Source organism: Podarcis muralis, chromosome 1 (assembly GCF_964188315.1).
Source record: "Podarcis muralis chromosome 1, rPodMur119.hap1.1, whole genome shotgun sequence".
In the NCBI taxonomy this organism is placed as follows: domain Eukaryota; kingdom Metazoa; phylum Chordata; class Lepidosauria; order Squamata; family Lacertidae; genus Podarcis; species Podarcis muralis.
Window position 1 is genome coordinate 109892990 of NC_135655.1, and position 27232 is coordinate 109920221.

Below are 27232 nucleotides of genomic sequence, written 5' to 3' on the forward strand. Positions count from 1 at the left end.
CATCTGACAGAAGCTGAGAAAGCCTAGCAGTAAAACATGCAGCAAATGGAACACAAAATACGTACAAGCTTGCATCAGCCCAATACAGCTGCTGTTCCTCATAGTCAAGAGTAAGTCCATTTGGCCATACTAAGTCGGTGCTTACAATGGCAGTCCTGAAGTTACCTCCAAGTGTGGCTCGCTCTATCTTAGGACTGGAACTCCAGTCGGTCCAGTACATGTACCTGATCGACAATACAGTTGACAATTGGAAAAGGAGTCAGAGACAGTAAAATAACTCATTTTCACCTGGAACAGCAAGACACCTATAAGTAAGAAAAGGAAGTGGGAGGTGTATATGGGGTGGTGGATAAAATTGCATCTTCTTCTGTGCCTTGGCTTGGAGGACTAGGCACTACATGTCCCATCATCCTTGGCAACTGGCCCTGCTGGAGCTGATGGAGGTTGGAAGTTGGAAAATGACCAGTTAAGGGAAGGAGGCCCTAAGCAATGCTTGGGAAAGGAGCAGATCACAAAGAAGAACTGGATATTTTTTAAAAATAACTCCCATATTAATGCTAGTCAGAGAGACAAGCAGCTATACAGAAATGGGCATCCCTTTTCCCATCACACAAAAATTATAACTTACCCTCGGCAAGGATCCAAGACGATGGCCCTTGGTCGTGGAACACGGGCCACCACAGAGCGATTAGAGCCATTCACAGCCATTGAACTGATAGTCTGATTTAGATAGTCACTGTAATAAAGCCTGTTGCTGATCCAGTCAAAGGCGATGCCATCCGGAGTTCCCAAATCTTAAGAGGCAGAGAGCAAAACAATGTAGGGAACAAATAAATCCCTGCGTGAAAACCACCATAAGATGCACCAAAAACGCTCTTATTCTAGCTTCAACAGTCTTTAATGGGACTTTCGTTAAGCTATTCACCATGACCCCCAGATCTCTTTCCTAGTCAGTCACTGACAGTTCAGGCCCCATTACTGTACCTGGGAAGGCTGCTCATTGTAATCCCTCGTTTTTACCACCACAAACAATTTGGTGCCGTCACCAAATTTAGCTACCCCACACTAACCCCTACCACAAGATCATCTACACCAGAGCTTTCCAAACTTTTCAAGTTGGCGACATTTTTTGGACTCGCATCATTTTGTGACACAGTAATTCAGTTTTGCATCATTTTGTGATTGCAGTAATTCAGTTTTACTAACAAACCGGAGGTTCAACTAACCCTTTCCAGCCCCAGGAGGAGCACGGGGAGCGTTCATGTGACACACCTACACACTGCAGTCGGTGCACTAACGTGTCGCGGCACAGTTTGGAAAGCTCTGATCTACACTATCCCTTTATTCCTCTTCTATGCTTCCTGTAAGTTAACCAGGTACTGATCCATAAGAAGACCTGTCCTCTTATCCCATGACTTCTAAAGCTTACTTGGAGTCTTATCAAAAGCTTTTAGAGTGTCAAGTATACAATGTTCACCAGATCACTTTGAACTTTCACCTGAGTAAATATTTATAAGGCTAGGCTACAATAAAACTCCTGGTTTCTGATGTTTAATCATATTTACCTGATGCCACTACAGTGGGGTTACCCATTCCTGAGAAGATACTAACATAACTGATTCTTCCTGTGCCTGCAGGAGAGCTTTGAGTGAAGTAGATCACGTTGTTCACACTGTCGTAGTCCAGAGCTACTGCAGTTCTCAATACGTTCATTGTACGAAACGGAGGGCTGTGATTCTCAGGGTCCAGATGGATGCTGCTAATGGCGTTCTCCAAAGCAAAGATCAGGTAGTTGTCCGTCGAGACAGAACACCTCTTGCCGTCGCTTTCTAGGAATCCAAACGCACACCCACATTTTGGCACTTGCGTATCAGGTAGTGCAAAGCACAGGTGAGAACAGCCTCCGTTGTTCTCCAGGCAGGGGTTGTTGTTGATGTCGGCAGGCGACAGCGACTGATAATGGCTGTTGTAAATGGTAACATCCCTCAGCCAATCGATGTTGTCTCTTATAACTGATGGCGGCTCGCTATTGCCTGGCTCTTTGCTGGCTTGGAAGATTTTCTTCAAGTTTCTATCCACCCAAATCATGGAATTTTCAAAAATAGTAATGCCGTAGGGAGTTGGGTAACGGCTGCCGTAGCGGACGATCTCAGGCTCTCCACCGTCATGTGGGATTCTTGCAATCATGTCTAAAGAATCGTCCACCCAATAAATGTATCCGTTGCTGTGATCTACTGCTAAGCCACGTGGGGTCACAATGCCTTCAGAGACCAGCACAGTCCTGTTAGTGCAGTCAAGAAGGGCACGTTCTATTTTGGGGTTCTGTCCATAGTCTGCCCAAAAGAGGAATCTGTTTTTGGGGTCGACTACAATATGCCTCGGCATATCCACAGTGGTTTTAAGCAGAACGCGGCGATAAGACGTATTTAAGCGAAGAACTTCTACAAATGTCTCAGTCAGGAATGCATTGGTAAAATAGAGATTTCCTATGTGCAATGAAATAAAACAAAACACTAGTATGATAACCTAGTATAGAAAGTATATAATTTTTCAGGATGGTCCTGTAATGTTCTTGATTTTAATCAGATTTTTCTTAGTCATAATTTATTCAAGGTGTTTATTTCAATAATAATAATAATAATAATAATAATAATAATAATAATAATAATAATAATTTATTATTTATACCCCGCCCATCTGGCTGGGCTTCCCCAGCCACTCTGGGCGGCTTCCAAAAAAATATTAAAATACTATAATACATCAAAGATTCAACCACTTTTTAGGGTCAAACTCTTACATCAGTTTCCAACATACTAAAAAAAGGTGTTACATCTGAATACCTAAACCATGGTTAACGGATGCCCACAAATCAGTTAGGTTTGAACTGGATTTGCAAACTTTGTGGTTTGCATGATTCAATTTTACATCTTTACTCAGCAAACCATGGTAAAGGCAGTTTCCCTGGCTCTTCCTGCAGGCTTACAAGCAGCTATACCTGTGTCTTCCTACACACATCCTTCCAGGGCCAGCCTTAGATTCACAGATTTCACATTGTTTCACTTGAATTTCCATTTGCCCCCATTCGTATGTAATGCTAAACCATTTCTTAACATTACAGGAACAAGCACCAGTGAGTCTCAGGCTCCCCTCCCCCTTCTCCTCTATAGGATGGATCCTTATTTGTTCCCATCACTGCGGGGCAACTTTGACAGGTGGGCAGGACACAGTTTGGGCGAAATAGCCTCATGAGTCAAACCAAAACCTTTGCCAGGCTCCATTTGACCCTTAAGCTGTAGGTTTCCCATCGCTGCTTTAACGGGTCACTATAATTATTCTTCATGTTATTTGATTCTTGGCATAAGTGCTTCTGAAAGATAAGTATTAGAAACAAGTTTGTTAAGCAGCAATAATACTGACCAGCTACCCAATCAATTGCAATACCACGGATTCCATTGAGTCCTATGCCATCTGTGATGACGTTCCTAAAATAAGAACCGTCTGGCTTGATTTTGCGTATTGCATTCTGAGACGGAGTTCTGCTGCTGAAGTCACACCAGTAAATGAAACCAGAAGGCATGTGGACATCCACATGTAGCGCGTTTCTCCCTGAAAAATAGTGAGTAAGGAAGCAGGTCGTTTAATTCATTGTATTAAAATGCACTGCTTAGGTAATGGGAAAGCTAAGGTCCCAATGAACCCTGACACTGTCAACAACTCTGAGGAGCCCACCGTTCAAGCAGAGCCTCTGCATGCCAGCACTCCAGTCGTGGCACCAGAGGACTCCATACTGGTTGCCTGAACTTCCAGCTACATCACGGACCACAAGGTGGAAAACCTCAGGAATACAATAGCAAAAGAAACAATGAGCCAGACGGGAACTCGAGGCACCAGAAAAGTGCCCAACTAGACAAACAAGGCTTCTCAGAAGGAAAGGGAAGTCTGTGTAAATGCCTGTCCAGATCAGGGCCTGGCTAACAGCCAGAAAAGGCTGTAGCATCTGCCAGTGTTTCCAAAACTTGGGTCTCCAGCTGGTTTTGGACTACAACTCCCATCATCCCTTGCTAGCAGGACCAGTAGTCAAGGATGATGGGAACTGTAGTCCAAAAAGAGCTGGAGACCCAAGTTTGGGAAACACTGGCCTAGATCCTATTTAATAAGATCTCAGTCTAGGTTATTCCTGGTGCATCAGCTCTCCTGGGTCTCTCTTCTGGAAGTCTTCCTTGTGTTCAATCAGCACCTGAGTTTGTACCCTTTACAGACATGCTGACGTGATGTTCCAAAGAGAGTATTTAACACCTGAAACCACTTATCAAGGTGTTTTGTCCCAATAACATGGACAACTGCCACTCTGTAGCAATTGTGTAGAAACTATGCATATGATTGGTGAGGACATTTAAAATGCTACAGTAGAGAGGAAGGCCCTGTGGCTCTCCAGATACTGTTGGAATACAACCCCAACCAGCATGGCCAATGGTCAAGGAGGAAGGCAGTTGGGAGTCCAGCAGCATCCCTGTGTTATGGTCTCCCTGTGTAGCACTGCTATACAATTACTAGAATCTGAATCTGCCCTCTGTTCCCATGTTCCAGGCTTTGTAGATTCTAGCCTATTTATAAATTGGCTTAAATCGAAACGCTTCTGTTTAGCTGGTTTGCGCACTTGACTTTTAGTCTCAGGACATTAAATACACGCGTTTTACAGGAAAGACACAGAAGGCATTATCCATCTGCAACAGTAGATTATGGCATTAAGCATAAAAGGATTTTGCTCGTCTCCTGTAATCTCAACCTACCCCTTCCTGCCATGGGGACCATGGCTTCAGAATGGTCAGATGCCTCTAAGCTAAAGCCTTTAATTGCAGACAACATGGAAACGACGACAAAGGAGCTGTAAGGGGAGCAAGTCCTGTTGTCCGGATTTAACTGGAACCCAGTAGCACAGGCACAAGAGAAGCGCCCACCAGGCACAGGCAGGCACAGCTGCTGACAAGTCCCAGGGTTGTTGCTGCAGCCGTTTGAGGAACCAGCAGAATCTATAAAGCAGGGAGAGAGAAGAATACATAGGAACCAACATTTAACAGCGAGTCATGAGCACCCTGAAGCAGTAACAAAAAAGGGGACGGCAATCTTGGATTGTAAATGAAATAAAAGGTAAATGTAAAGGTACCCCTGCCCATACGGGCCAGTCTTGACAGACTCTAGGGTTGTGCGCCCATCTCACTCTATAGGCCGGGGGCCAGCGCTGTCCGCAGACACTTCCGGGTCACGTGGCCAGCGTGACAAGCTGCATCTGGCAAGCCAGCCCAGCACACGGAAACGCCGTTTACCTTCCCGCTAGTAAGCAGTCCCTATTTATCTACTTGCACCCGGGGGTGCTTTCGAACTGCTAGGTTGGCAGGCGCTGGGACCGAGCGACAGGAGCGCACCCCGCCACGGGGATTCGAACCGCCAACCTGACGATCGGCAAGTCCTAGGCACTGAGGCTTTAACCCACAGCGCCACCCGCGTCCCTTTGTAAATGAAATAAGAACCTTCCAAAGCTACTAGTAAAAAAAGAAAACGTATTTTTAAAGAAATCCAAAAGTAACAACAGATTGCCGCAAGTGAATTAAACTCCCACTATATGGACCAACTTGTTAACAATAAACATGTATGAGAGAAGAATTATATTTGGCAATTTGTAACCTAGGGCCGTGGTTGTGGAGTTCTCTTCTCGGGGAAGCCCACTTGGAAATCTCTCTACCTGTCCTTAGTAAAATGATGGAAGCATAGGTAGTCAGGTGGGCTTGCTGTCTGTGACCATGGCGCAGTGGGCTGCAGGAGTGTTGCTTGAGGCTGCTACATTTTAAGCAAGTGAGATTTTATTTTATTTTACTCTGATAACTTTACTGGATTTGATAGGGTGTTTTAAAAATAAAATAAAATTGTAAGGTTCCACAAGAGTCAAAACTGGCTGGTTTGGTTTGATAAAAGCTTTTAAAATAAACCAACAAACGACAATAAATGTACAGCTGAAATGAAAAGTTTTTCCTTCCAATGCCCCAGCTCAATCTGGATAGCTAACCCAACCCCAATTCAGTAATCTGATGCTTTTACCTGCACAGGTAAAAAAAAAACCTGTAGTTAAGACTTGTTCCCTCTGGATTTTTGTTTATTTAGCTATTATTTAAAGCATTGTACTTGATGCTGAGGAACAAGCTCAACAGCAATTCAAAATTAGGAATTTGTGAAACCTTCTCACAGGTGACATCTTATACTCACTGTCTCGATAATACACCCGGAGGCATTTCAGTCCTGAAACATTGTCTCTCAACACCACTTTGTTTGCTCCTGTGGACTTGTCAACCCGCTCAATGACCTCATAATCCCGGTCAGTGTAGTACAGGAAAGAACCATAGACCGCCACTCCCCACGGGTGAGAAAGGTGAACAACCAGCGTTATCCGATTAGTGCCATCCACGTTCCCTCGTTCAATCTAGGAGGTAAAGGACACGGACTGTATTACAACTGACTGCGAAGTCAGATCTCTGCCCACAAGAATTCCATGCCTGAAATTAAAGTATATCTAGGTCTGGCAGTTAATTTTCCTCCTCCCTCCCAGTTATGACTGAACGGTTTTCAGAAAAACCCAAAAGTCATCCCAAATAAAAACCATTTGGATCATATAAACAGAAGTGAAAGCTCCACTGGATACAATGGGACTTAATTCCGTGGGTAGACATTCACAGAATTGTTCTGCTAAGCATTCCTATTAACTCTAGAAATTAATCATCCGCTAAAAATTTGCAATGCAGAATTTATTCCGGAGCGACCCGAAGCTGCACACTAAATACTTTGTGATGGATCCATCTCTTCCCTCCTCAACGTTAACCACCTCATCATTTCTGTTTTAAACTCATAACTCTTTGGCTGTGATAAGTAGCAGAAGTCAGGCACACAAACATACCCAAGTTTATATGTGCATACATACCACTCCGGTGCTTGTGACTGGCCAGTACAGCTTTTGTTCCTTGATATCAATGGTGATAAACTCCACATGGTCCAGATTACCAGTGAAGAGGGTTTGGATACCTGAGCCATCCATATTTGCACTGCCAATCTTGGCTGGGACCCCACTGTCAGTTCCATGGTCCGTCCAATACAGCTTCCTGCAACGTAACGTTATTTCAATCATCAAGCAAGAAATGAGGGTTTTCAGTAACCAATGTGTGTGTGTGTACGGATTTAGAGTTTTGGCATTTTGGTTGCAATCCTATGCACACCGACCTAACAGCAGGCTCCTATGGCCTCAGACTTTCTTCTGAGTAGGCCTTCATAGAATTGCTTTGTGGAATTCTTATTTAGCGTGTATAACAACACCCCTCATTTTATATTAGCACAAAACGACGTGTTTTACTACAAGTGGTGTTTGGACATAATGCTAAACCGAATGGCTTAGTGCTACAACAATTAGGAGCCTCAGTAACCCTCAGGCTTGTTGGCTTTCGCTTCCCTCACAAAGAGACCGGAAGCTTCCTCAGTTTAATGTGCTGTTCAAACCCGAAACTGTGGTTAAATTTAAGTATGGTTAGTTGAAAGAAGCCAACTTCATAAACTGTGCTTTGGAGTTGGTTTGTCTCAGCTAGTCTCAGCTAGTCTGGGATCCAGTGACCAGGAAAGCAGAAAAGTGACCTCCCTGGGACACAAACCTGGTAGCCAGGAATATGAAACCTTGATAGAGCCAGAAACAATTTATTGAATTTACCCGTGAATGGGATCCAAGGTTATACCAACTGGCCTTCCAGATCCTGCAGCAGTACCATCATTGGTGATTAGTGTTTTTCGATAAATTACTTCTCTGTGGAGCGTCAGTACCTACCAAACGAACCGTATGGCACAGAAATTAAGAAAGGCACTTTAAATCACAATTTGCACACTTGTTGGCACAGCAGTGAACCTGTAAGCAACTTAGCTGAGGTGTTAAACCAAATATTTTTTGATCCTAAAATTGTTATCCTGAAGATAATAATGGCTTACCTCAATGGATTGTGTGGCAGGGTTATTATAGTACAGATTTCCAGATATCCAGTCTAAAGCAAGGCCCATAGGGGAACCAACAATAGATGCTGGGGCAAATATTGTCCTGTTTGTTCCATCCGACTTCACTCTATGAATTTCCCCCTGAAGATAGAAAAAAACAAATGCCAAGAGTAGAAAAAGCATGAACGTCTTGCACATGGGTATTGTAGAGTGTTACAAGCTCTAAGGAGGAATATTTTGGTCTACTACAACTTGAATGTAAAAAAGAACCAAATAAAATAAAGCCCTCAAATTAGACACTTTCTATACATAGAAGTTTGTCCCACTGCACAAACTCCCAAGGAAGTGTATTTAGGATGGCAGCTACTGTCTTATAAATGAAAATAAATGTGCCAGTCCTAAACAGTGATGTAAAGACTCAGGGGTAGAGAGAAAAGGAGGCTCCAAATGCAAAGAATCCTGAGAATAATAATAATAATAATAATAATAATAATAATAATAATAATAATTTATTATTTATACCACGCCCATCTGGCTGGGCCTCCCCAGCCACTCTGGGCGGCTTCCATAGAAACCAAAAATACACTAAAATATCACACGTTAAAAACTTCCCTGAACAGGGCTGCCTTAAGATGTCTTCTGAATGTCAGGTAGTTGTTTATCGCTTTGACATCTCGTGGGAGGGCGTTCCACAGGGTGGGCGCCACTACCGAGAAGGCCCTCTGCCTGGTTCCCTGTAGCTTTGCTTCTCGCAATGAGGGAACCGCCAGAAGGCCCTCGGCGCTGGACCTCAGCGTCCGGGCAGAACGATGGCGGTGGAGACGCTCCTTCAGGTATACTGTACCGAGGCAGTTTAGGGCTTTAAAGGTCAGCACCAACACTTTGAATTGTGCTCGGAAACGTACTGGGAGCCAATGGGAGAACTGCAGTTTACCCCTCAGAGAGCTACACAAACTAGTTCCCAGGATTCTTTGGGGGAAACCATGTGGTTTAAATGCTAGACCTACTCTGTGTAGACCCACTGAAGCTTATGGACACATCTAATTTGGGTTCGTTAATTTCAGTGAGTCTACTCTGAGCACGACTTAGCTGAATGCAACTCATTGTGCATGAATGCGACCTTGATATAGTTTGCCACCACAGGGGGCTCTTTCAGCGAAAATATGAGTCACAAGTGCAGTTAAGAATAAAATATTTTTTTAAACAAAATTGCAGGCCTGACATTTGGCAGCTCTTCCAAGCAAGCCAAATAATGAATTCGGCTTTCGTAATAGATTGCAATGAATGACCTGCTTCACAAGATGGTGTTTGCCTACCTGCCAAGCACAGGGTGGCAAAACAGGCAAAGTACAATAAGCCATTTGGGGCTGCCCTGCAGATAAAAGTCATCATGCCTACCAACTGGCTAAAGCATCAATCCCTTACACCAGTTTTACAAAGCAGAGCGCTTCCAACCAACAGCTATACAAAGCAACTGCATTTTACTTACTGGATTTTCAACCCAGTAGATCATCTGTTCCGAGTCGTCAAAGTCAACATCATATCCATTCTGCACTCCTGCTATTGGAACCATTGCATCATTGGTCTTCTCCTCGGGGTTCAGAGAAATGCCGTAAATTATGTTATCTCTTACGGCTATAAGGAACGGCTCTTCGACTGCAAAACAGCATGACAAGCAGCAAAATTTTACTCTACTGTATTTCCTAAAAATAAGAAAACGTAATCCTCTGGCTTGTTAAATTGGGGGGGGGGGGGGGAGTCAGCTCATTGAAACACACGTATGAACACAGTAGAACGTTTTATGCCAGGTCAGATTATTTGTGCATCCAGACCAGTATTATTGACTCTGACTAACAGTGGCTCTCCAGGCTCCGCTGCAAGGTATTTTTATTTCATTTTAATGGAGATGCCTGGGATCAAAACCTGAAACCTTTAACATTAAAAGGTGTGTCTCTCCACCACTGAGCTTTGGTCCCTTCCTATAAGGCATCCATGTCCTCAAAGCACTAATTTTGGAGCAGTCCGCTTGAAATCGGCATCCAAGAGAGACTCAAGTCTTTGTCACCTTTGCAGCTACTCTGCGTTTCAGCAGCCGTTGCCCTATTTTTTTACTTGCAGCACGAAGTCAACTCCAATAGCAGATACTTTCCTCTCCCCACACAGCCCTTCAGAGATCTATGCGGCCTATCGCAGAGGCCTAATGTTCAAAATGTCCTGAAATTCTGAACTGCTTGCATATTAAGAGACCCAGACCACCGTACTACTACACAGCTCTACTGCTTAAAAAAGAGGGGGTGGGGAGCAAAAAATAATAATGGTTTTAACAGCTTCACAGTGAAAGGAGGGAAACACAAAAATGTTCAAGGGTTGCGTATCATGGATCAAACTGCCATGCGATGATTAAAAAACAAGAAAACAGTGCTGCTTGGGACATTGCGCTTTTCTGTCATTGTGATGGTTTGCAATACTGGCTCCACCAATTAGCTGTGCAGACTTAAACAATATCACTGTGGTGAAAAGAAAACAATGCAAGCAAAACGCGACTCAGCGCAGTCGCTGAAAGTTTCTTGTTGGCAAGCTGAACTAAACAATGTCAGCACGGATTACAGCCCCAATCAATCTCTGCAGGGGGAAAAGGTCAAGCCCACCCCCACCCCCCATTCTTTCCAAATCCTGAATGAGAATGTGTAATACTTGTGTTTGTTAAGATCTGCTCTTCTCTGTTAAAACCACTGTGCAGTGCATGTTAACTCAGAAGCTGAGTCCTGCTGGGCTGGATCCAAAAGGTTCTTTCCATCAGTGGAAAGAAGTCCTTCTATCACTTCTTCCATTGAGGAAGCTCATTCTCCCAGAGAAAAGGGAACCTTAGGCTCCTAACCACTGTTTCCAGAGACGCTTAGTCCCAGGTATGGAGGCATAGGATTGCAGTGTTAAGCATCCAGTAAGGATGCTCAAATCCCATGGGAATCTATCCTGTTTAAGTCTCATGACCCATGGCCTGCCAGAGCATCTCCAAGGAAGTTAGGTATTCTTGTGCATTATCAAGTCCAATTGACTGAACTCTTAACATTTATAATAATACAGTATGTTTTCAGTGTACAGCAGAAAAGTCTACAGAACGTGGAGTCCTACACATATTAAATGCATGTAACGCAAAGTTTGAAATGTTTTCAAAATACATGCCTACTGATTCAGGTTTGGCGGTCTAATTTTATAAACTGCATTTGCACAGTGTTTCCTGAAAACGATAACAACAAAATCTGGGAGATTTGCTCCCCTATACTCTGCTGAAATACCAGACAGGGACTAGAGAAGTCTTTCCCTGATAGTGGCATGTTTTGTGGTTTTCTTTTTCTCTCCAGCTACAGTTCCCGTGACCCCACCTCTCATGCAGTTCACATGATCAGGGGAGAGAGTCCAGCCAGACGGGCAGGCGCAGGAGTAAAACCGTGGTCCCGATGCAGAAAGCAAGCACAAGTGGCTGCAGGGGGATGAGCTGCAAAAATTGATACCTGGGAGAGAGAGAAATAAAAGCACTGATAAGGTAAATTGGAAAAAAGCAGAGCAGTAGCGTAGCATGATATGAAATGAGGGAATTAGGCAAGACCACTGGTTTGTCACATCTGGCTTTTTACAGCAAGCTAAGACTAGTTATTGATGGCGTCTCAGAATCTTGGTTTGCATTGAAAACCTTTATTTTTAGGTTATACTTGAGTGGATGGAGTGAATAATGTTTATCTATAGCACACAGACGAAGAATCTCTCTCACTCTTAAATATTTTTTAATTCCTTTTTCTCTATCTCTTCCCCTTCCCTCCATCCTTTCTCGTTTTAGTTTGGACAAAAAAAGATACTTGACAATAATCTTTGCATTTTTCTTTATAAACCCTAATAAAAACCTTTTTAAAAAAAGAAAGAAAAGAAACCTAGACTTTTAGAACAACAGTAGGGATTTGGAAGGAAAGCTGCTTATGAGGCCCTTTAAATAGGTCTGTTTTCTCTTAACTCCTTGTATTCATGAACCTCATCCACACCAATCATTCAAAGCATCCTTATACCGCTTTAACAATCATGGCTTCCCCCAAAGAATGCTGGGAATAGTAGTTTTCTAAGGGTCTCCTAACAGTTGGAGCTGCGCCTGTACTTAAAAATAAATAAATAGATGACCTGACATCATTGTGACATCAGGGGATTGATGGATGGACAATCCCACCCACATGTCAAAATGGCCTGCAGGGGCTGGACCCTCTTTCCCACCCCTGCTTTAGCGCTGTGGCCCTGGAGAGTTTGCCCAATATCATCGCTGGAAGTATCCAAAATATTCTTGATGTCTACTAATATTTACACTGGGTGGTTTTGCTTTACTGCTGCAAAATCCTAACTGGCTGAGCTTACCGGCCGGTTGCTTCACCGGATGAACTGCAACAATGCCCAGAGGCTGATGGATATTATAAACCATCACGGTTTGATTTCTTCCATGCCACTTGTTGGCTCGAAGTACTCGGTGGGTGTATCGGTCCGTCCAGTATACAAAATCTTCAAAAAGGGTCAGGGCGTGAGGATGCCGCAACACCTAAAAGAAGGGCAAAGGGCTTGGTTTCATTTTAACACTGTTGCTATTACAGTTGTTACTGGTATCCAGAATAAGTGGCACAGCACAGAAATCTCTACATCTACTCTCAAGTATAATTTCTCCCACGACCCAATAAAATATGAGAAATAATGTTAAGCATCACTCCAGGCTGCGGGACTTTTATATGCTATGCACAAAGATGGAAGGACCCGTTCTTGCCAACAATGGAAGAATGGATGTTAAAATTAACAGACTTGGCTGAGAGATGCTGACATGTTTAATTAACATGTTTAATCAGTGAAAATCCATTGTTAACATTTGTTAAAGACTGGAAACCTCTCATTGACCTGTTGAGTGAAAAAGAAATAATGACATTTGGATTTGAGGATTGAAGATGATGTTTGTTTATAGAAAGTGGCTTTGTTGGGTCTTATATTGGAGGGGATGAAGTGAATATTGTTAATAGTGGACGGAATCCTTCTGGATTTTATTCCCCACTCTCTCTTTTAACCTCTTTTCTATTTCTTTTTCTTTATTTCTCTCTTTCTCCTTATTTCTTTCTCTTCCCCTCCTTTTTCTTTATGTTTTTATTGTATTTAGATCAAAGTCTTAGTTTGGATAAAACAGAGGAAACAATATTTGATACTGTTTTGTTAGTTTTCTCTATAAACCCTAATCAAATTTATTCCGAAAAGAAAAAGAAAGAAATCATATAAGCCTCACTCCTCAGTTTTGCTCTCTTGTGCTTAGACTGAATTGTTCTCTTCTTATTTAAGCCATGTTTTGGGGTCCCAAAAATCATGATATGGTGGGATGTCTGAATTCTGCAAATGTGTTAAGTCTTTTTAAGTTCAATAGACTTTGTCAGCCTTAAGCCAACACCTACAAGACAAAGTTGCCCTATGTTCTTTCTCTCCAAGCACTGCATCCCATACAGGAACTAGACAGCAAGACACAGGACTTTTTTTAATAAGTGACTTTTAAGCAATATATTGTAGGCTAATGGCTCCAGAAATCTGTCATGGTGCAGTGGACAGGTGTTGGACTTGGACGCAAGAGTTTTGGAGTAAAGTCAGAAGATTGGGACCTGCTGCCTCACCACAGAAGAACACAGAAGCCATTTGCACCATACAGGAATCCATGGTCACACCCTGCGCCCCCGGCCAATTTTCTTGTTTTTTCCCCTTTTCATACCAAGTCACTTGCCACCACCTGGCGCCTGTTGTTTCCGTTGTAATCACAGAAATCAATGTAGTCGAGATAGGCGTCGGCAAAATATAGCAGCTTGTTTGGGTAATCGATGGAAAGTCCATTGGGCCAATAGATCTTCTTGCTGACGATGGTGGTTCGTAATGTGCCATCCATGCTTGCTCTTTCGATTCGGGGATTCCGGCCCCAGTCTGTCCAGAACATCACGTGAGCACTGTGGAAAACAACTGATTAACGATCGCAGGAACAATGGTACCACTGGTACAGTCGGAAATGTCAAAGGACCTCATTCACAAAAGCTGCTTTTGGTGTATTGAAAGGTGCTATAGTGTAATGGCTAAGAGAGAGAGCCAAGGGCCAGAAAGTCCCTGGTTTGAATCTTGCCTCTGCCAAGAGCTCACTTAGGTGGCCTTAAGGCAAGCCAAGCCCTTGTCCTTAGTCCCCTGCCCAGCTTTCCTTGGGGCCCAAATGGGGCTATTTTCTGCCTAATTTCTCTATTTTTAGGGCAGAGTTCAGACAGCCCTACCCAGAAACACTTGTCATCAAACACTGCCCCTAGTTTCAGCCTTGAAATCAGCCTCGTCAGGGCTTCAGAAATGTAATAAGCAACCATATTAATTAAACGAGACTTCGTCAAGATGCTTGCTGTGGTTCCGACACCAATACATTTCCACAAGAACCCCAGACCTGAAAGAAGTGGAGCTGACTGCTTCTAAACAAAGGAGTCAAAGATATATAAACCTCAGTTTATAAAATGTGCAAAGGAGGAAAAGATCCTGCATTTGCAAAAAAAGAGAGAGAGAAGCATATACCCTTTCAAAAAAATACATGCAGAGAAAGGTGTCTCAGCTCATGTTTCCTTATGTCCCTTGACCCCTTTTCTCAAAACTTACTGTCTATGGAAAACAAGGAGGGGAAAAAATAGCATCTAGGTTGAAGCAAAACAGCATCTCTGCTCTTGGAGGAAGCCCAGCAAGCTGCTATCTCTCCAGAATGCTCCACTGTTTCTGAAATTGAACTAACACAACCTAGTTCATGGAAAATATATAAAGTCGGGATTGTAAAGCCCCTCAACTCTTCAAATAATCTCTTATGTAAATAAGTGGCTGACGCATTTTCAAATATACCATGCAAACGATAAAAAGTGTTTGCTAAATGTATCTATGATGACTAACCCAAGCTGGCCAAAGAGTTGGATTTATTGGGCTGGCATGGTTGGGTCAGACCATTTCCTACAGCTTATGGAATAGGAGGACCATAGAACATAGCCCGAACTACACCTAATGTCCTATGAATTTCATATTCCCTGTATAAGGAGCTGCTTAACAATGGGGTGAACTGGAAGTGGTCAAGTGGCACAAGATAGCCAGTCTGATCCAAAACCCACAGATTTCAATCTGTTCAATCTGCTTAGGTTAAGCTTTGGACAACACTTCTAGGAGAACTCAATGACAACTTCTGGGAATGTGGTCAAGTGACTTGACTACTACACCTCATACAAATTCCAGCAAATGGTAATATAACACTGCAGTTTGTTCATTCAGTAATTCTTTGCTAATTTGCCCTTCCCAAGGAAGCAAGTATCCCACTGTCGAAAGGTGCCTTTTGAAAAAAGGAGAAAACCTTACTCTGTCCTGGGATCTAACACTAGTCCCCTTGGGTTTGTTACATTTTCACTGATCAGCACTGTCCTGTGGCTCCCATCGAGTCTGGAGACCTCGATTGTCTCAAGAACGAAGTCTGTCCAGTAAAGATTGCGGCCTACCCAGTCCACTGCGATGCTTTCTGTTACGGTAACACCACTGTCAAGTACCTGCCGGAAACCATGAAGGAACAAGTTAGTGCTCTTGCAGTTTGCTACAGCCAAAATGAGTGAAAATTAATGAACTGTCTATGGAAAAGAAAAGGAGCAGCTTCGTTCTTATTGACAGCAAAAAGAGAGCTATGCTGTGTAACTCATGTTCCCAAAGAGACTAATTCACTGCAATGAAACAATTCATTGCTGTTCTAAAACTACTACAAACAAATGGCTTATGGCTGGAAGCAGTTGGCCTGCTCTCATATTCGGATAGTATTTGAGTAATGTTAAAGATACATTAATAGCTCAAGAGAAGCAAGAGGACTTGGCAGTAGCAAAGGGGTAAACAAAAGTCACAAGTACTATCAATTACTTACTAGGAAATATAGTGCCCTGTGCATTTTTAGATTGTTTCCTTTATTACGGGAAGAATCTGCCCAGCAGTGTGCTGGAAGTAAAACTGCTGTACAAAACCCTTACAGACGGATTCATTCAAAAACTTGCAAGCATCCAGAAAATGAAAGCTGCCTTTGGTACCCTTGCGGATTGAAACAAGGGACAGACATCAAATGAAACAAGCAAATCCTCTACCCAGTCTGCAACATTTAGCAGCCATGCAGGCTGATCCCCACAGTGCATAACAGAGCTCTGTTTTCTACTCCCTTTCCCAAAAGCGTACGTACATAACAAGTGCTAAAGCAGGGCACTGTGAGAGATGGGTCTACCACAAATTATGATGTCAAATTTCCCACATCTGGGGAAATCGGAGGCGTCAGGACATGCCTTTGTGCAGCACTATTCACTCCACTGGGTCAAAGAATGCAAACAATGGCGTTTGCCATGGGAGTAAGTCCTTTCATGAATTACACAAATGAAAATAGCTGGCTCCACCATTTCAACACCTGTGCACTTCATGAACATCTGTAAAGAATTTAGCTGCAGTACAAGTGAAGAAGTGGACACACACACAGGGGCGCCATGCAATCGTGACATGCGACCAATGTCTGCATTCCATGAGAGACTTACAACTTTCCTGTCTGTCCCATTCTGGTAGGCAGTCCAAATCTTGTCCTGTGTGGTGTCAGACCAAAAGATTCGATCAGTAACCGAATCAAAATCAACCGCGACAATGTTCCTTCCATCACGAACCAAAGAATAAATGTGCTGCGCGTGGGAAGTTATGTTGTCGACAACAATTTGGTTACGGCTTGCCACCAACAAGAGGAGATTCCCAAATTCTGCAAAAACAGGCAAAGTCAAGTAAATTCTGCAAAAGTTTTTTTTTAAAAAAACAAAAACCTGCTGGAGGAAAAGCCAGTCATAAAATCGCCACCCCTGGACTAGTAGTGGCCTCATTTCATTACAGGAACTCAGCGGCAGAGCATAATGCTACAGAGGCCTCTAAGGGATAGCTCAATCAGTAAAGCATGAGACCAGGGGTTGTCTAGACCAGGGGTTGTCGCCCTGGTCCCTACCACCCACTAGTGGGCGTTTCAGGATTCTAGGTGGGCAGTAGGGGGTTCTATGGCACGAGCTGAATCCTCCTTCCATTGAGCACTGGTGGGTGGTAAGGAAATTTTACCATCAAGAAAGATGCACTAGTGGGCGGTAGGTATAAAGAGGTTGACTACCCCTGGCCTAGACAATGCTATGCTAGATGGGTCCAAGAGTCTTTACTCGGTATAAGACAGCTTCCTCTGCTCCACAAACAGGAATGGGAATGTTCTGTCCATGAAGAAAGTGGCTCTCCGCTTGTGGAATGCTCTCCCCAGGGAGGTTCGCTCGGCACTTTCATTATACACCTTTAGGCACCAGGCAAAAAACATTCCTCTTTAACCAGGCCTTTGGCTGATTACACTCAATATCCTTTTTAAATGTGGGGTTTTTGGGGGGGAGGGAGTGTTATTTGGTTGTTCCACCCTGAGACCTGCAGGTATAGGGCGGTATGCAAATTTAAGAAAAAATAAAAATGTTATATACAGTACTTTCCGGCTGGCAGCAGTTCCTCTTTGCCATCTAGAAAGAAAGGGTTTAGGGGGCCCCTCCAGTGAAATGCTATAATTCACAGTGAGGCACAGAGGGAGGGCTTCCAGTCAATGAGGTCCAGCGCCAAGGGCCTTCTGGCGGTTCCCTCACTGCGAGAAGCCAAGTTACAGGGAACCAGGCAGAGGGCCTTCTCGGTAGTGGCACCCGCCCTGTGGAACGCCCTCCCACCAGATGTCAAAGATAACAACAACTACCAGACTTTTGGAAGACATCTGAAGGCAGCCCTCTTTAGGGAAGCTTTTAATGTTTGATGCACTACCGTATTTTAATATTTTGTTGGAAGCTGCCCAGAGTGGCTGGGGAAGCCCAGCCAGATGGGTGGGGTATAAATAATAAATTATTATTATTCTGTGCAAATAAATATAACCATTGACTGCGTGCCAATTTAAATACGACCACTGACTATGCTAATTTTTAACAACTGAATTTAAACAGAAAACGCTGAGCAACCAAATGAAACACCTGCAAGTTTCATCAGCTCAATCCCACCGCCACCCCTTTTCTTACTTAATATGTTTCAGGTGACTTAATAGTGGACAAACTTTTGCCAAGGCCACAGGATAGCTAGGGACATGGGGATCTACATGTGCACTTGTCTTTATGGACTTATCTTTGCCTTCCTCACCTGCTACTTTGCAAGTCCTCCCATTGGGTTCCAACACATAACCTTCGTCACAGTAACATCTGGAAGACCCTCGTTCGTTGTGGCAGTGCTGGCTGCAAAACCCTGGAGGGTCACATTCGTTGATGTCTTCGCAGGTTTTGGAGTCGTTGGCCAGCTGGTACCCAAAGGGACAAGAACACTGAGCGCCAAAGGGGCCTTGGATACAGTCGTGGGTGCATCCGGCATTATTATCCGTACAGCTCTCCTGGTCTGCAAATAAATGGGAGAGGGACATAAACCAGCAGGTATGGAAACCTCTCAATTCCCCTAAAGTATAGAAAAGGGAGTCGTAACAAATGCAAAGCAACAGTGCCTGCTCTTATGTAGGAGTAGGAGAGATTGGGGAACCTGGGGCCTTCCATATATTACGATTAGACTCCCAACTCCCATCTTCCCTGGCTGGGGAGGTTGGGAATTCAACAATATCTAGAGGGCCACAAGTGCACTAAATAAGTTATAAGTAAAAGGAATGTATACTATATGTATACATATAACTAACATGTTTGAGGTAAATTCTGAGCCAATTTGGCAGGTATTAACACTTATAGCCAGCACGGAAGGCCTGCTTTTCCTGTGGGCTGTCATTGCTGAAATGCCATCCATGTAGTACCAGAAGCAGGAAAAGATTTTGAAAGGTATCGTCAGCTAACAGGCATCTGAAAATAACAGCCGGTGCTCAGAATCCTCAAATGGCATAGCAAGAAAACTGATAGGCAGAAAGCCATCCTAGCTTTTAAAAAAATAATAATGAGGAAAACATTACTTCAAAGTCCCAGCTATGGTTTCCACAAATGAACCACAAATCCTTTGCTGCCTATATGAGTTCTCCCCACCTCCCACTCCCCACAAAATAATTGAGGTAAATATGGTATTGGATGTTATGATGAGATGCAAAGTCAAAATAATTCGCTTTTTACTTCATGATCCTTTCAAACATACTCATATACTCTAGCAGGTCACTTCCCTCTGATAGTGTAAAGTCTAAAATCTACAGCAGAGGTGGTGAACCTGTGGACCTTCTGATGTTGATGGACTACAAATCCCATCATTCCTAACCATCAGCTATCTTGGCTGAGGCTGATGAGTCTGGCAACATCTGGAGGACCACAGGTTCCCCACCGCTGTTTAACAACACAAAAATGGATCAATTTAGAAGTCTAAATGTAGGCTGCAAGAAGCTCAAAAAGAACTTGGATTGCCCACCCTCTCCCACCACTAGCACATAAAAAGGAACGGTTTAATACCAGAATTAGGAATTGTGGTAATTGGAGGTTTATTTTTACATAATCAGGTATGCAGAGAGAAGAATACAGGTTTGGTGTAGCTTAAATCTGAGTTGCTGTTTCTTCCTATCCCCTCACAAGCTCAAGGTGTCAATTTGAAGACAAAGTGAAGTGAGAACAAGAACATATGGATAGTACAGTGGTACTTCGGGTTACAGACACTTCAGGTTGTGCGTTTTCAGGTTGTGCAATGCACCGAACCCAGAAGTACCGGAACAGGTTACTTCCAGGTTTCAGCACTCGCACATGCACAGAAGTGCTGAATCGCATCCTGTGGCGCTGCGGGTTGCGAACATGCCTCTCGCACGGATCACATACGCAACCCGAGGTTCCACTGTACAGAACTTTGGGCTCCCCTTTGAACCTTTTTAAGTGATTGTGGCTGTGATAGAGAGGATCGAGTATGGTGGACACGTAACAAGGGTTTTCTGCAATTGTTTTCTACCTCAGCCTGTTAAATGCCCCTCCAAACCCCACAACATGATCCTGAAAGTTGGGGGAATCTCCACAGAGATATGTGATGTGGCAGAAGAGCCTATGGTTAGAACGGAAAATTTAGCTGGTTTCATGTGCATATGTGAAAGCACTTCCTTTGCATGCACACATAGAATTCTGAAGATGCCCAAGGGAGAGGAGTGGAGATTTATCTGAAATAATGCAGTCCACTGAGCTGTTGAGGATGAATACATGGCTGCCACATTCTGGAGTTCCCTCCTCAACTCAACAACCCTCAATAAAGTTTGTCGGTTCAGGGGGGGGGGGGGGAAACCAAACCCAAATCCACAGTCTTTGAAACCTTCTCAGGAATACCTGTTTCTGCAAACAAGCCCTTAGCTAACAAATGCAATTTGGTGTCAAAATATTAATCTAGTATGCTTTAGACTCATACCTGGCTGAGGCTCATCTGAGAATGTGCATTGATTAGAAAAAAAGGAGGAAAGAAAGAAAGAAGTTAGGATTAAGTGTAAATCAACACTGACAGTAATCATCACAAACACGACTTCTGGCCGCTTGCCATTTTTTGAGATTATTATCAGATAAAAGTTAGAAATTGTACAGAAAATATTAAAGACCGGATGAAATTTAATTTTAATTAAAAGAAACTACTGATTATGTCCCAATCTCATAGACAGTGAATTTAACAAGTATTTGAGGATATAAGCAAAGTTTGAAACACATTTAACATATTAAACTCAACCAAAGCACTGCCGAAAATAAGGAACACACTCACAGTCTTGCACAGTTGCAAAAGGCCTGCAAGTTATGGTGGGGCCATGCAATTGCGAGCTCCAGATATTGCAATCAATATACAGTAAGCCCACAATTTATGCACATTTAACTTGTCCACATTCAACTTTATGTGCATAGCAAAAAATAATAATAAATTAAATTAAAAAGCAGACAGAAAGTGGCAGTCCCACTTGCCACTGAATGTGCTTTGTCTATATTCAATTTTGGCTTTAGGCACCATCCCTGGAACATAACCCCCACGTTAAGTTGCAGGTTTACCGTACAAACAAGTATATTATACTTCATTGTGACCTTTATGTATTTTAAAATTTATTATGTCAGTATCCCACTCTTCCTTCAAGGAGCTCAGGATTCCATATATAGATGTTCCCTTTTTACCTTTCACAATGACCCTGCAAAATAGAATAGGCTGGATTTCCCTAGGATTTTCCTGCTCCATCCAATATCCAGGCATCTTGCAGGTCCATCCTGCATTTGCCCTTAAAAAAAAGTAACTTACTGCACAAGGGCGATTCATCGGCTCCGTTAGGGCAGTCGGCAAGATTGTCACATACTCTGCTGAGGTTTACACACATGCTGTGGCCAGGACATTGCCACTGCCAGCTGGGGCACCGGAAAGGCTGAGTGGGACAGTCTCTCTCGTCACTCATGTCGCGGCAGTCGTTGTCACCATCACAGACCCAAGCACGGTAGACGCAGTTCCCATTGTCACAGTGGAAAAGGGAAGGAGGGCAGGTCCTGGGGGGGCATCGATGATGCTCATCTGAGCCATCCACGCAGTCGGGGTGCCCATCACATTCCCAGTTGGCAGGGATACAGTTGCCATCCGACTGGCACTGGAACTCATTCTGATGGCACATCCCAGGTGGCCTCGTGGCTGAAACATAGTCATACGAAGCATGTGGGAGACAGTCCACGCATTGGTGGGAAAGAAAGCAGAGCTGTGGCACACATTTTGGACACAAGGGGCAGCAAATTTTTGGAAATTAAGAGGAATTGCAAAAGGACTACCCTTGACATGACAGAATGGCATAGCAGAGACTAGATTCAGGTGGGTAGCCGTGTTGGTCTGACGCAGTCGAAATAAATTAAAAAATTGTCCAGTAGCACCTTAGAGGCCAACTAAGTTTGTTCTGGGTATAAGCTTTCGTGTGCATGCACACTTCTTCAGACACAGATATCAGAGACTAGTACACATTCCATTTAATGTCTGTGGACAGCAGCAATTTTACTTACATAAAAATATAACCAAACATTTTGGATATGCTTCAATACAAAAGCTTGCACCTATCCCCTGGCCTTTGCCTGAAGTGCGGGACGTTTTTCTCTTGCTAATTTTATTCCTTTGCTAAGCATGCTGTTTTAAATGTGCATGCTATATTTCACTTCCTTTTAGTACTGTTTTATCTTGAAATGTTTCAGATATTTTAAGTTTCCTGTTAATTATGTTGCTCTTAATGTGTATTTTGTATGTTGTTTTCTTCTATAATATTTTATTTTGGAATGTTCTCTTGAATTGTTTTGATGCTGGTTGTAAACTGATTTAAGATTTTTTTCACTTAAAAATATAAAGCGGTATGGATACTTTGTAGTCATATAAAAAGAGTTTTCATTCGTTCAAACATCGTTCCCTCTTGCAGCCATTATAGTGTTGATATTTCTTCTTTTTTCCTGTATTTTTTAAAAAAGGAATTTAATGCACATCTCATTGAAGCCATTAGGAAAACTCTTGTTGCTTTCAATGTGTGAATTGTTTCTAAAACTATACACAAAGCAGTTCAGTATAACAAAATCTTGACTCAAATTTGGATTCAGAAGACATGTGAGATCTAACCCATGTCATGTTATTATTGGAGAATGTCACTTTATTATGCGCCTCAAGCTGAGTTATTGCAGACATCTCATCTTGTCGGCAGCCAGCGTGTTCAATTCTTCATAATATTTCACTAGTAACAGGGAACCTTGTCTGTTCCTATAGTCAGGACCAGTCCTGTCATTATGGAGAGTGAGGCAGCTGCCTCAGGCAGCATACTTTGGATGTCATTAAAGGGCAGCAATTTGCTAGTTATTCAATCAATCATTGATGTATTTTACTGCCAAGGAGGAAAGGAGGTGTATATGGGATTTTCTCCCTCAAGTACTTGGGTAATAAGTAATTTGACTTGGGAGGACAGGCATCTGCTGTTCTGCCTCAGGCAGCCAAATGTCTTGGGTCAGTTCTGTACTTACGACAACCAGCCTCATCTGAGTGATCGTTGCAGTCAAAGACACCATCGCATTGGTAATAATTGCTGATACACTGGTCTCCACTTGCACATTTAAACTCGTTGGAACTACAGTTGTAAACTAAAATAAAAAAGAAAGATTATCTCAGGTTTCACTTGGTGACAAGCTTTTGGACAGTTTCTCTGCCATTGTACTAAGAGCGAGAACATGGTAGGCAGTGATTACGACTAAATATATATCCCTGGGGATTCTAGAGAACAGGAGGAATGCTTGCATCGCCCATTTCCCTGAAGTACAAGAAGAAGAAGAAGAAGAAGAAGAAGAAGAAGAAGAAGAAGAAGAAGAAGAAGAATTTGGATTTGATATCCCGCTTTATCACTACCCTAAGGAGTCTCAAATGGATGTGGGTGGTGCTCTGGGTTAAACCACAGAGCCTAGGACTTGCTGATCAGAAGGTCGGGGGTTCGAATCCCCGTGACAGGGTGAGCTCCCGTTGCTCGATCCCTGCTCCTGCCAACCTAGCAGTTTGAAAGCACGTCAAAGTGCAAGTAGATCAATAGGTACCGCTCTGGCGGGAAGGTAAAGAGTGTTTCCGTGCGCTGCTCTGGTTCGCCAGAAGCAGCTTAGTCATGCTGGCCACATGATCCAGAAGCTGTATGCCGGCTCCCTCAGCCAATAAAGCGAGATGAGTGCCGCAATCCCAGAGTCGGTCATGACTGGACCTAATGGTCAGGGGTCCCTTTACCTTTACGGAGTCTCAAAGCAGCTAACAATCTCCTTTCCCTTCCTCCCCCACAACAAACACTCTGTGAGGTGAGTGAGGCTGAGAGACTTCAGAGAAGTGTGACTAGCCCTGAAGATGAAAATGTCAAGTGGAAGGAGGAGGCAGGTGATACTTAACTGCAATCATGTTCATCCGCTCCATCTACACAATCCTTGTCACCATCACACACATAAAATGGATCGATGCACCTGTGATCAGGACACTGGAACTGACCAGGCTCACATGTCTCTGTGAAAGCTAAACAAGACAGCATAAAAACAAAACACCAACTTAATAGAATGCAGTGGTGCCTCGGTTCTCAAACGTAATCCATTCCGGAAGACCTTCCGAGTTCCGAAATGTTTGAAAACTGAGGCACAAAGGGCAATCTGCAAATTCAATTGAGAAAAGCTGTTCGGCTTCCAATGGAAGCATTTACTTCCGGGTTTTCGGCGTTCAGGTTCTGAAACGCTCGTCAATGGAGACGTTCGAGAACCGAGCTACCGCTGTACCTATTTTCCCATAGCCCTATTTTGCATTAACACACTATGCAGAATATTACAGAGCTACACTCTGTGCAGCACCATCCTAAATGTATTTTCTAAGAAGGAAAATCTCCCTGGAACCAGTAGGACAAGTTCATTATGACTTAAGTCCCACCTATTTCAATGTTAAGTGCAACTAGTTCAGTCTAGAACCAACATAGGAATCTGCCTTAGGAGACCACTGGTCCTCCTAGCTCAGTGTTGCCAATGCACACTAGTAGTGGGTCCCCAGGCCTTGAGGCGGGAGTCATTCCCAACCCTACCTGCGGCTTACTCCTACTAAGCATGCTTACAACGGTAGCCAGAGCTGTGTAGAAGCTGAGCTGTAGAGAATGAAAAGCAACGACTTTGAAGAGGGGGCTTAGGGTACCCTGGAGCTAAACTATCTGGGACTGTTCAGGGCCTGGATGGGGATCACATGGATACTGCTTTTGGGTTTTAAAAGGCAGGAGAGGTTTTGGGCTGTTACTGCAGAAAAGCAGATTGCCGAGAAAGACTAAGCACAGCGCTGTATCCTCCCTATCTGAATGCTTACTGCAGTTTCTTTCATCTGATCCGTCACCACAGTCATTGTCTGTATCACACAGCCAGATTCTGGGAATGCACTTGCTGTTGTCACAGGTGAACAAGGCTGCCGGGCAGGAAGTGGGGCCCTGCGTAGGGCAGTGGAGCTCATCGCTACTATCGAGACAGTCGTTGTGCTTATCGCATCGCCACCGGTTAGGAATGCACTGGCCATTTCTGCAGGTAAAGGCCGACGAAGCACAAGAATTGTCTAGACGAGAAAATAAAACGTTGAGAAGATCTGAGTTATAATGCCACCAAAACCAGCCTTCCTGGCTACCACGCAAAGATGTTCCACTCAATGTAAAAACACAATTTGGGGGGTGAGGGGGAGAAAACTCATTAGGTCTGAGTAACATAAATGGTATTTTATTCTATTGCTATTACTGGTGCAGGGGTTTGTGTCAGAATCGTGTGGGTATGTTTATGTATTTATTTATTTTTACTGAGAATGCGAGCTCTCTTTTCCTCCAGCTGCAAGATGTCTATGACAAAATTGTCTCTCACTAAATGTAAACAAAAAGACTATGGATCAAAAGTGGAGACAATAGATGCACCTTTCCCTGTTTATCTGTTTTGTAACACAAAAAATCATTAATAAAAACTAATTTTTTAAAAAAATAAAATAAACGGCATTGAAGGCTTAAACTATGTTCTCCAATTTATTGCAATAGGTGGACTGCAACTGAGAAATTTTTGAACAACAGAAGTGACATTTGGGGGGAATACAAGCAATACTTACTGAGGGATCCACAGTTCTGTTCATCGCTGTTGTCGTGGCAATCATCCACACCATCACATCGATAGTACCTGGGTACACACCTGCCATTGCCACAGGAAAAGGAGTATGAACCACACTGTAAAGTGGGAGGCTCGTTGGATGGATCTTCCACACAGGTCAACTGGTTAGAGCTCAGTTTCATTCCATAGGGGCAGCCACAGACCCGCTGAAAATTGGGCACTGGGAAGCAGAAATGGCTGCAGTCTCCATTGGGATTTGTTGCTCTGTTACAGTAGTTATTGCCTTCGAAAACACAATGAAAGATTAATTCGGAAGATTTGCAACACTATGGAGACACTTACAAAACACCCCCTTTCCCGAAGAAGGAAAAGATTCCTGAGACACAAAAGGTAAAAGTTGAAAATGGAAGGGCAAAAACTTGGGAATCTGTGAAAATCTTTAAAGGAGTTGAACAGATAATGCTACTGCAAATCAAGATGCTTCGACATGCATCCTTGAAAACGTACAATAGATAAGCTTACCTATTTGAGACTGAGCGTTATATGCTTTCACGTGCATGATATTATTGATTCCCCTCCTAATAATAGTCATTTCTCCTCCATCAGACTTTCGGACCCGAACTATTCCGCCAAGTCTCCAGTCAGTGAAATATGCATAACCTGCAACACCCCACCAAAAAACCAAAACATTACGGAGGTTATTATTATATATGAACAACAGGAATGCTCACATGTCAAAGCTGACTGGGCATATGTACTGGTTTGGATCCAACTGGCTGTGAGCCGTGTTTGTGGGGGTGGGTGGGGTTTTTTATGGATTCCACTTTTTCTGCTGCAGCCCCACCACCAGCACCATGCTGTTCTAGAGGTTCCCCCAACTGGAAGGAACAAACTGGAAGTGCAGGACAGAGAAGAGGGAGGCAAGAAAGCCTTGTTCCATTAAGCCGATCTCCACTAGGGTGCTAGTCAATTCTCAACTCTTCCTCAGAATTAGTGAGAGCCAGTGTGGTGCAGTGGTTAAGAGTGGTAGACTCGTAATCTGGTGAATGGGGTTCGCGTCTCCACTCCTCCACATGCAGCTGCTGGGTGACCTTGGGCTAGTCACACTTCTCTGAAGTCTCTCAGCCCCACTCACCTCACAGAGTGTTTGTTGTGGGGGAGGAAGGGAAAGGAGAATGTTAGCCGTTTTGAGACTCCTTTGGGCAGTGATAAAGCAGGATAGCAAATCCAAACTCTTCTTCTCTTCTATCCATACTGCAAAAGTGATCTCTGGACCACTGTAGAATTTCACATGGGGAGTTGGGTGATGCAGCATGAAAATGAATGTGTGATGTGAGGTTCAGTCTATTTCTCCACATACTTGCTCCAGAAAGAGGCCATGGTGAATGGCATCGTTCACATTTGGTGATATGAGCAAGCGACAACAACAGCTTTTACAGCACGGAGTTTCAGAACCAACATTATTTCCCTCATTAAAAACAAACAAACCCAACCAACCAACCACAACAATATACTGGAAATCAGACAGAAAATGACCAAAGCTGCACTTGCAA

General features: G+C 43.4%; 1 protein-coding gene across 2 annotated transcripts in view; it reads right to left on the reverse strand.

Annotated features, from left to right (window-relative positions):
* LRP2 (LDL receptor related protein 2) overlaps window positions 1-27232 on the reverse strand; it is a 146523-nt gene that overhangs the window by 54282 nt on the left and 65009 nt on the right. For both annotated transcript variants that reach the window (XM_077936987.1, XM_077936994.1), the window contains exons 20-42: window positions 26202-26339; window positions 25681-25962; window positions 24910-25149; window positions 23968-24087; window positions 23070-23186; window positions 21340-21717; window positions 20479-20493; window positions 18268-18516; window positions 16623-16834; window positions 15427-15611; window positions 13784-14012; window positions 12412-12589; window positions 11400-11528; window positions 9506-9672; window positions 8014-8157; window positions 7742-7851; window positions 6968-7145; window positions 6259-6472; window positions 4791-5030; window positions 3418-3606; window positions 1566-2486; window positions 629-794; window positions 66-224 (exon numbers count right to left, since the gene is read on the reverse strand). In XM_077936987.1, the coding sequence (XP_077793113.1) occupies window positions 66-224; window positions 629-794; window positions 1566-2486; window positions 3418-3606; window positions 4791-5030; window positions 6259-6472; window positions 6968-7145; window positions 7742-7851; window positions 8014-8157; window positions 9506-9672; window positions 11400-11528; window positions 12412-12589; window positions 13784-14012; window positions 15427-15611; window positions 16623-16834; window positions 18268-18516; window positions 20479-20493; window positions 21340-21717; window positions 23070-23186; window positions 23968-24087; window positions 24910-25149; window positions 25681-25962; window positions 26202-26339 (4960 nt within the window). The remainder of the gene's footprint in view (window positions 1-65; window positions 225-628; window positions 795-1565; window positions 2487-3417; window positions 3607-4790; window positions 5031-6258; window positions 6473-6967; window positions 7146-7741; window positions 7852-8013; window positions 8158-9505; window positions 9673-11399; window positions 11529-12411; window positions 12590-13783; window positions 14013-15426; window positions 15612-16622; window positions 16835-18267; window positions 18517-20478; window positions 20494-21339; window positions 21718-23069; window positions 23187-23967; window positions 24088-24909; window positions 25150-25680; window positions 25963-26201; window positions 26340-27232) is intronic.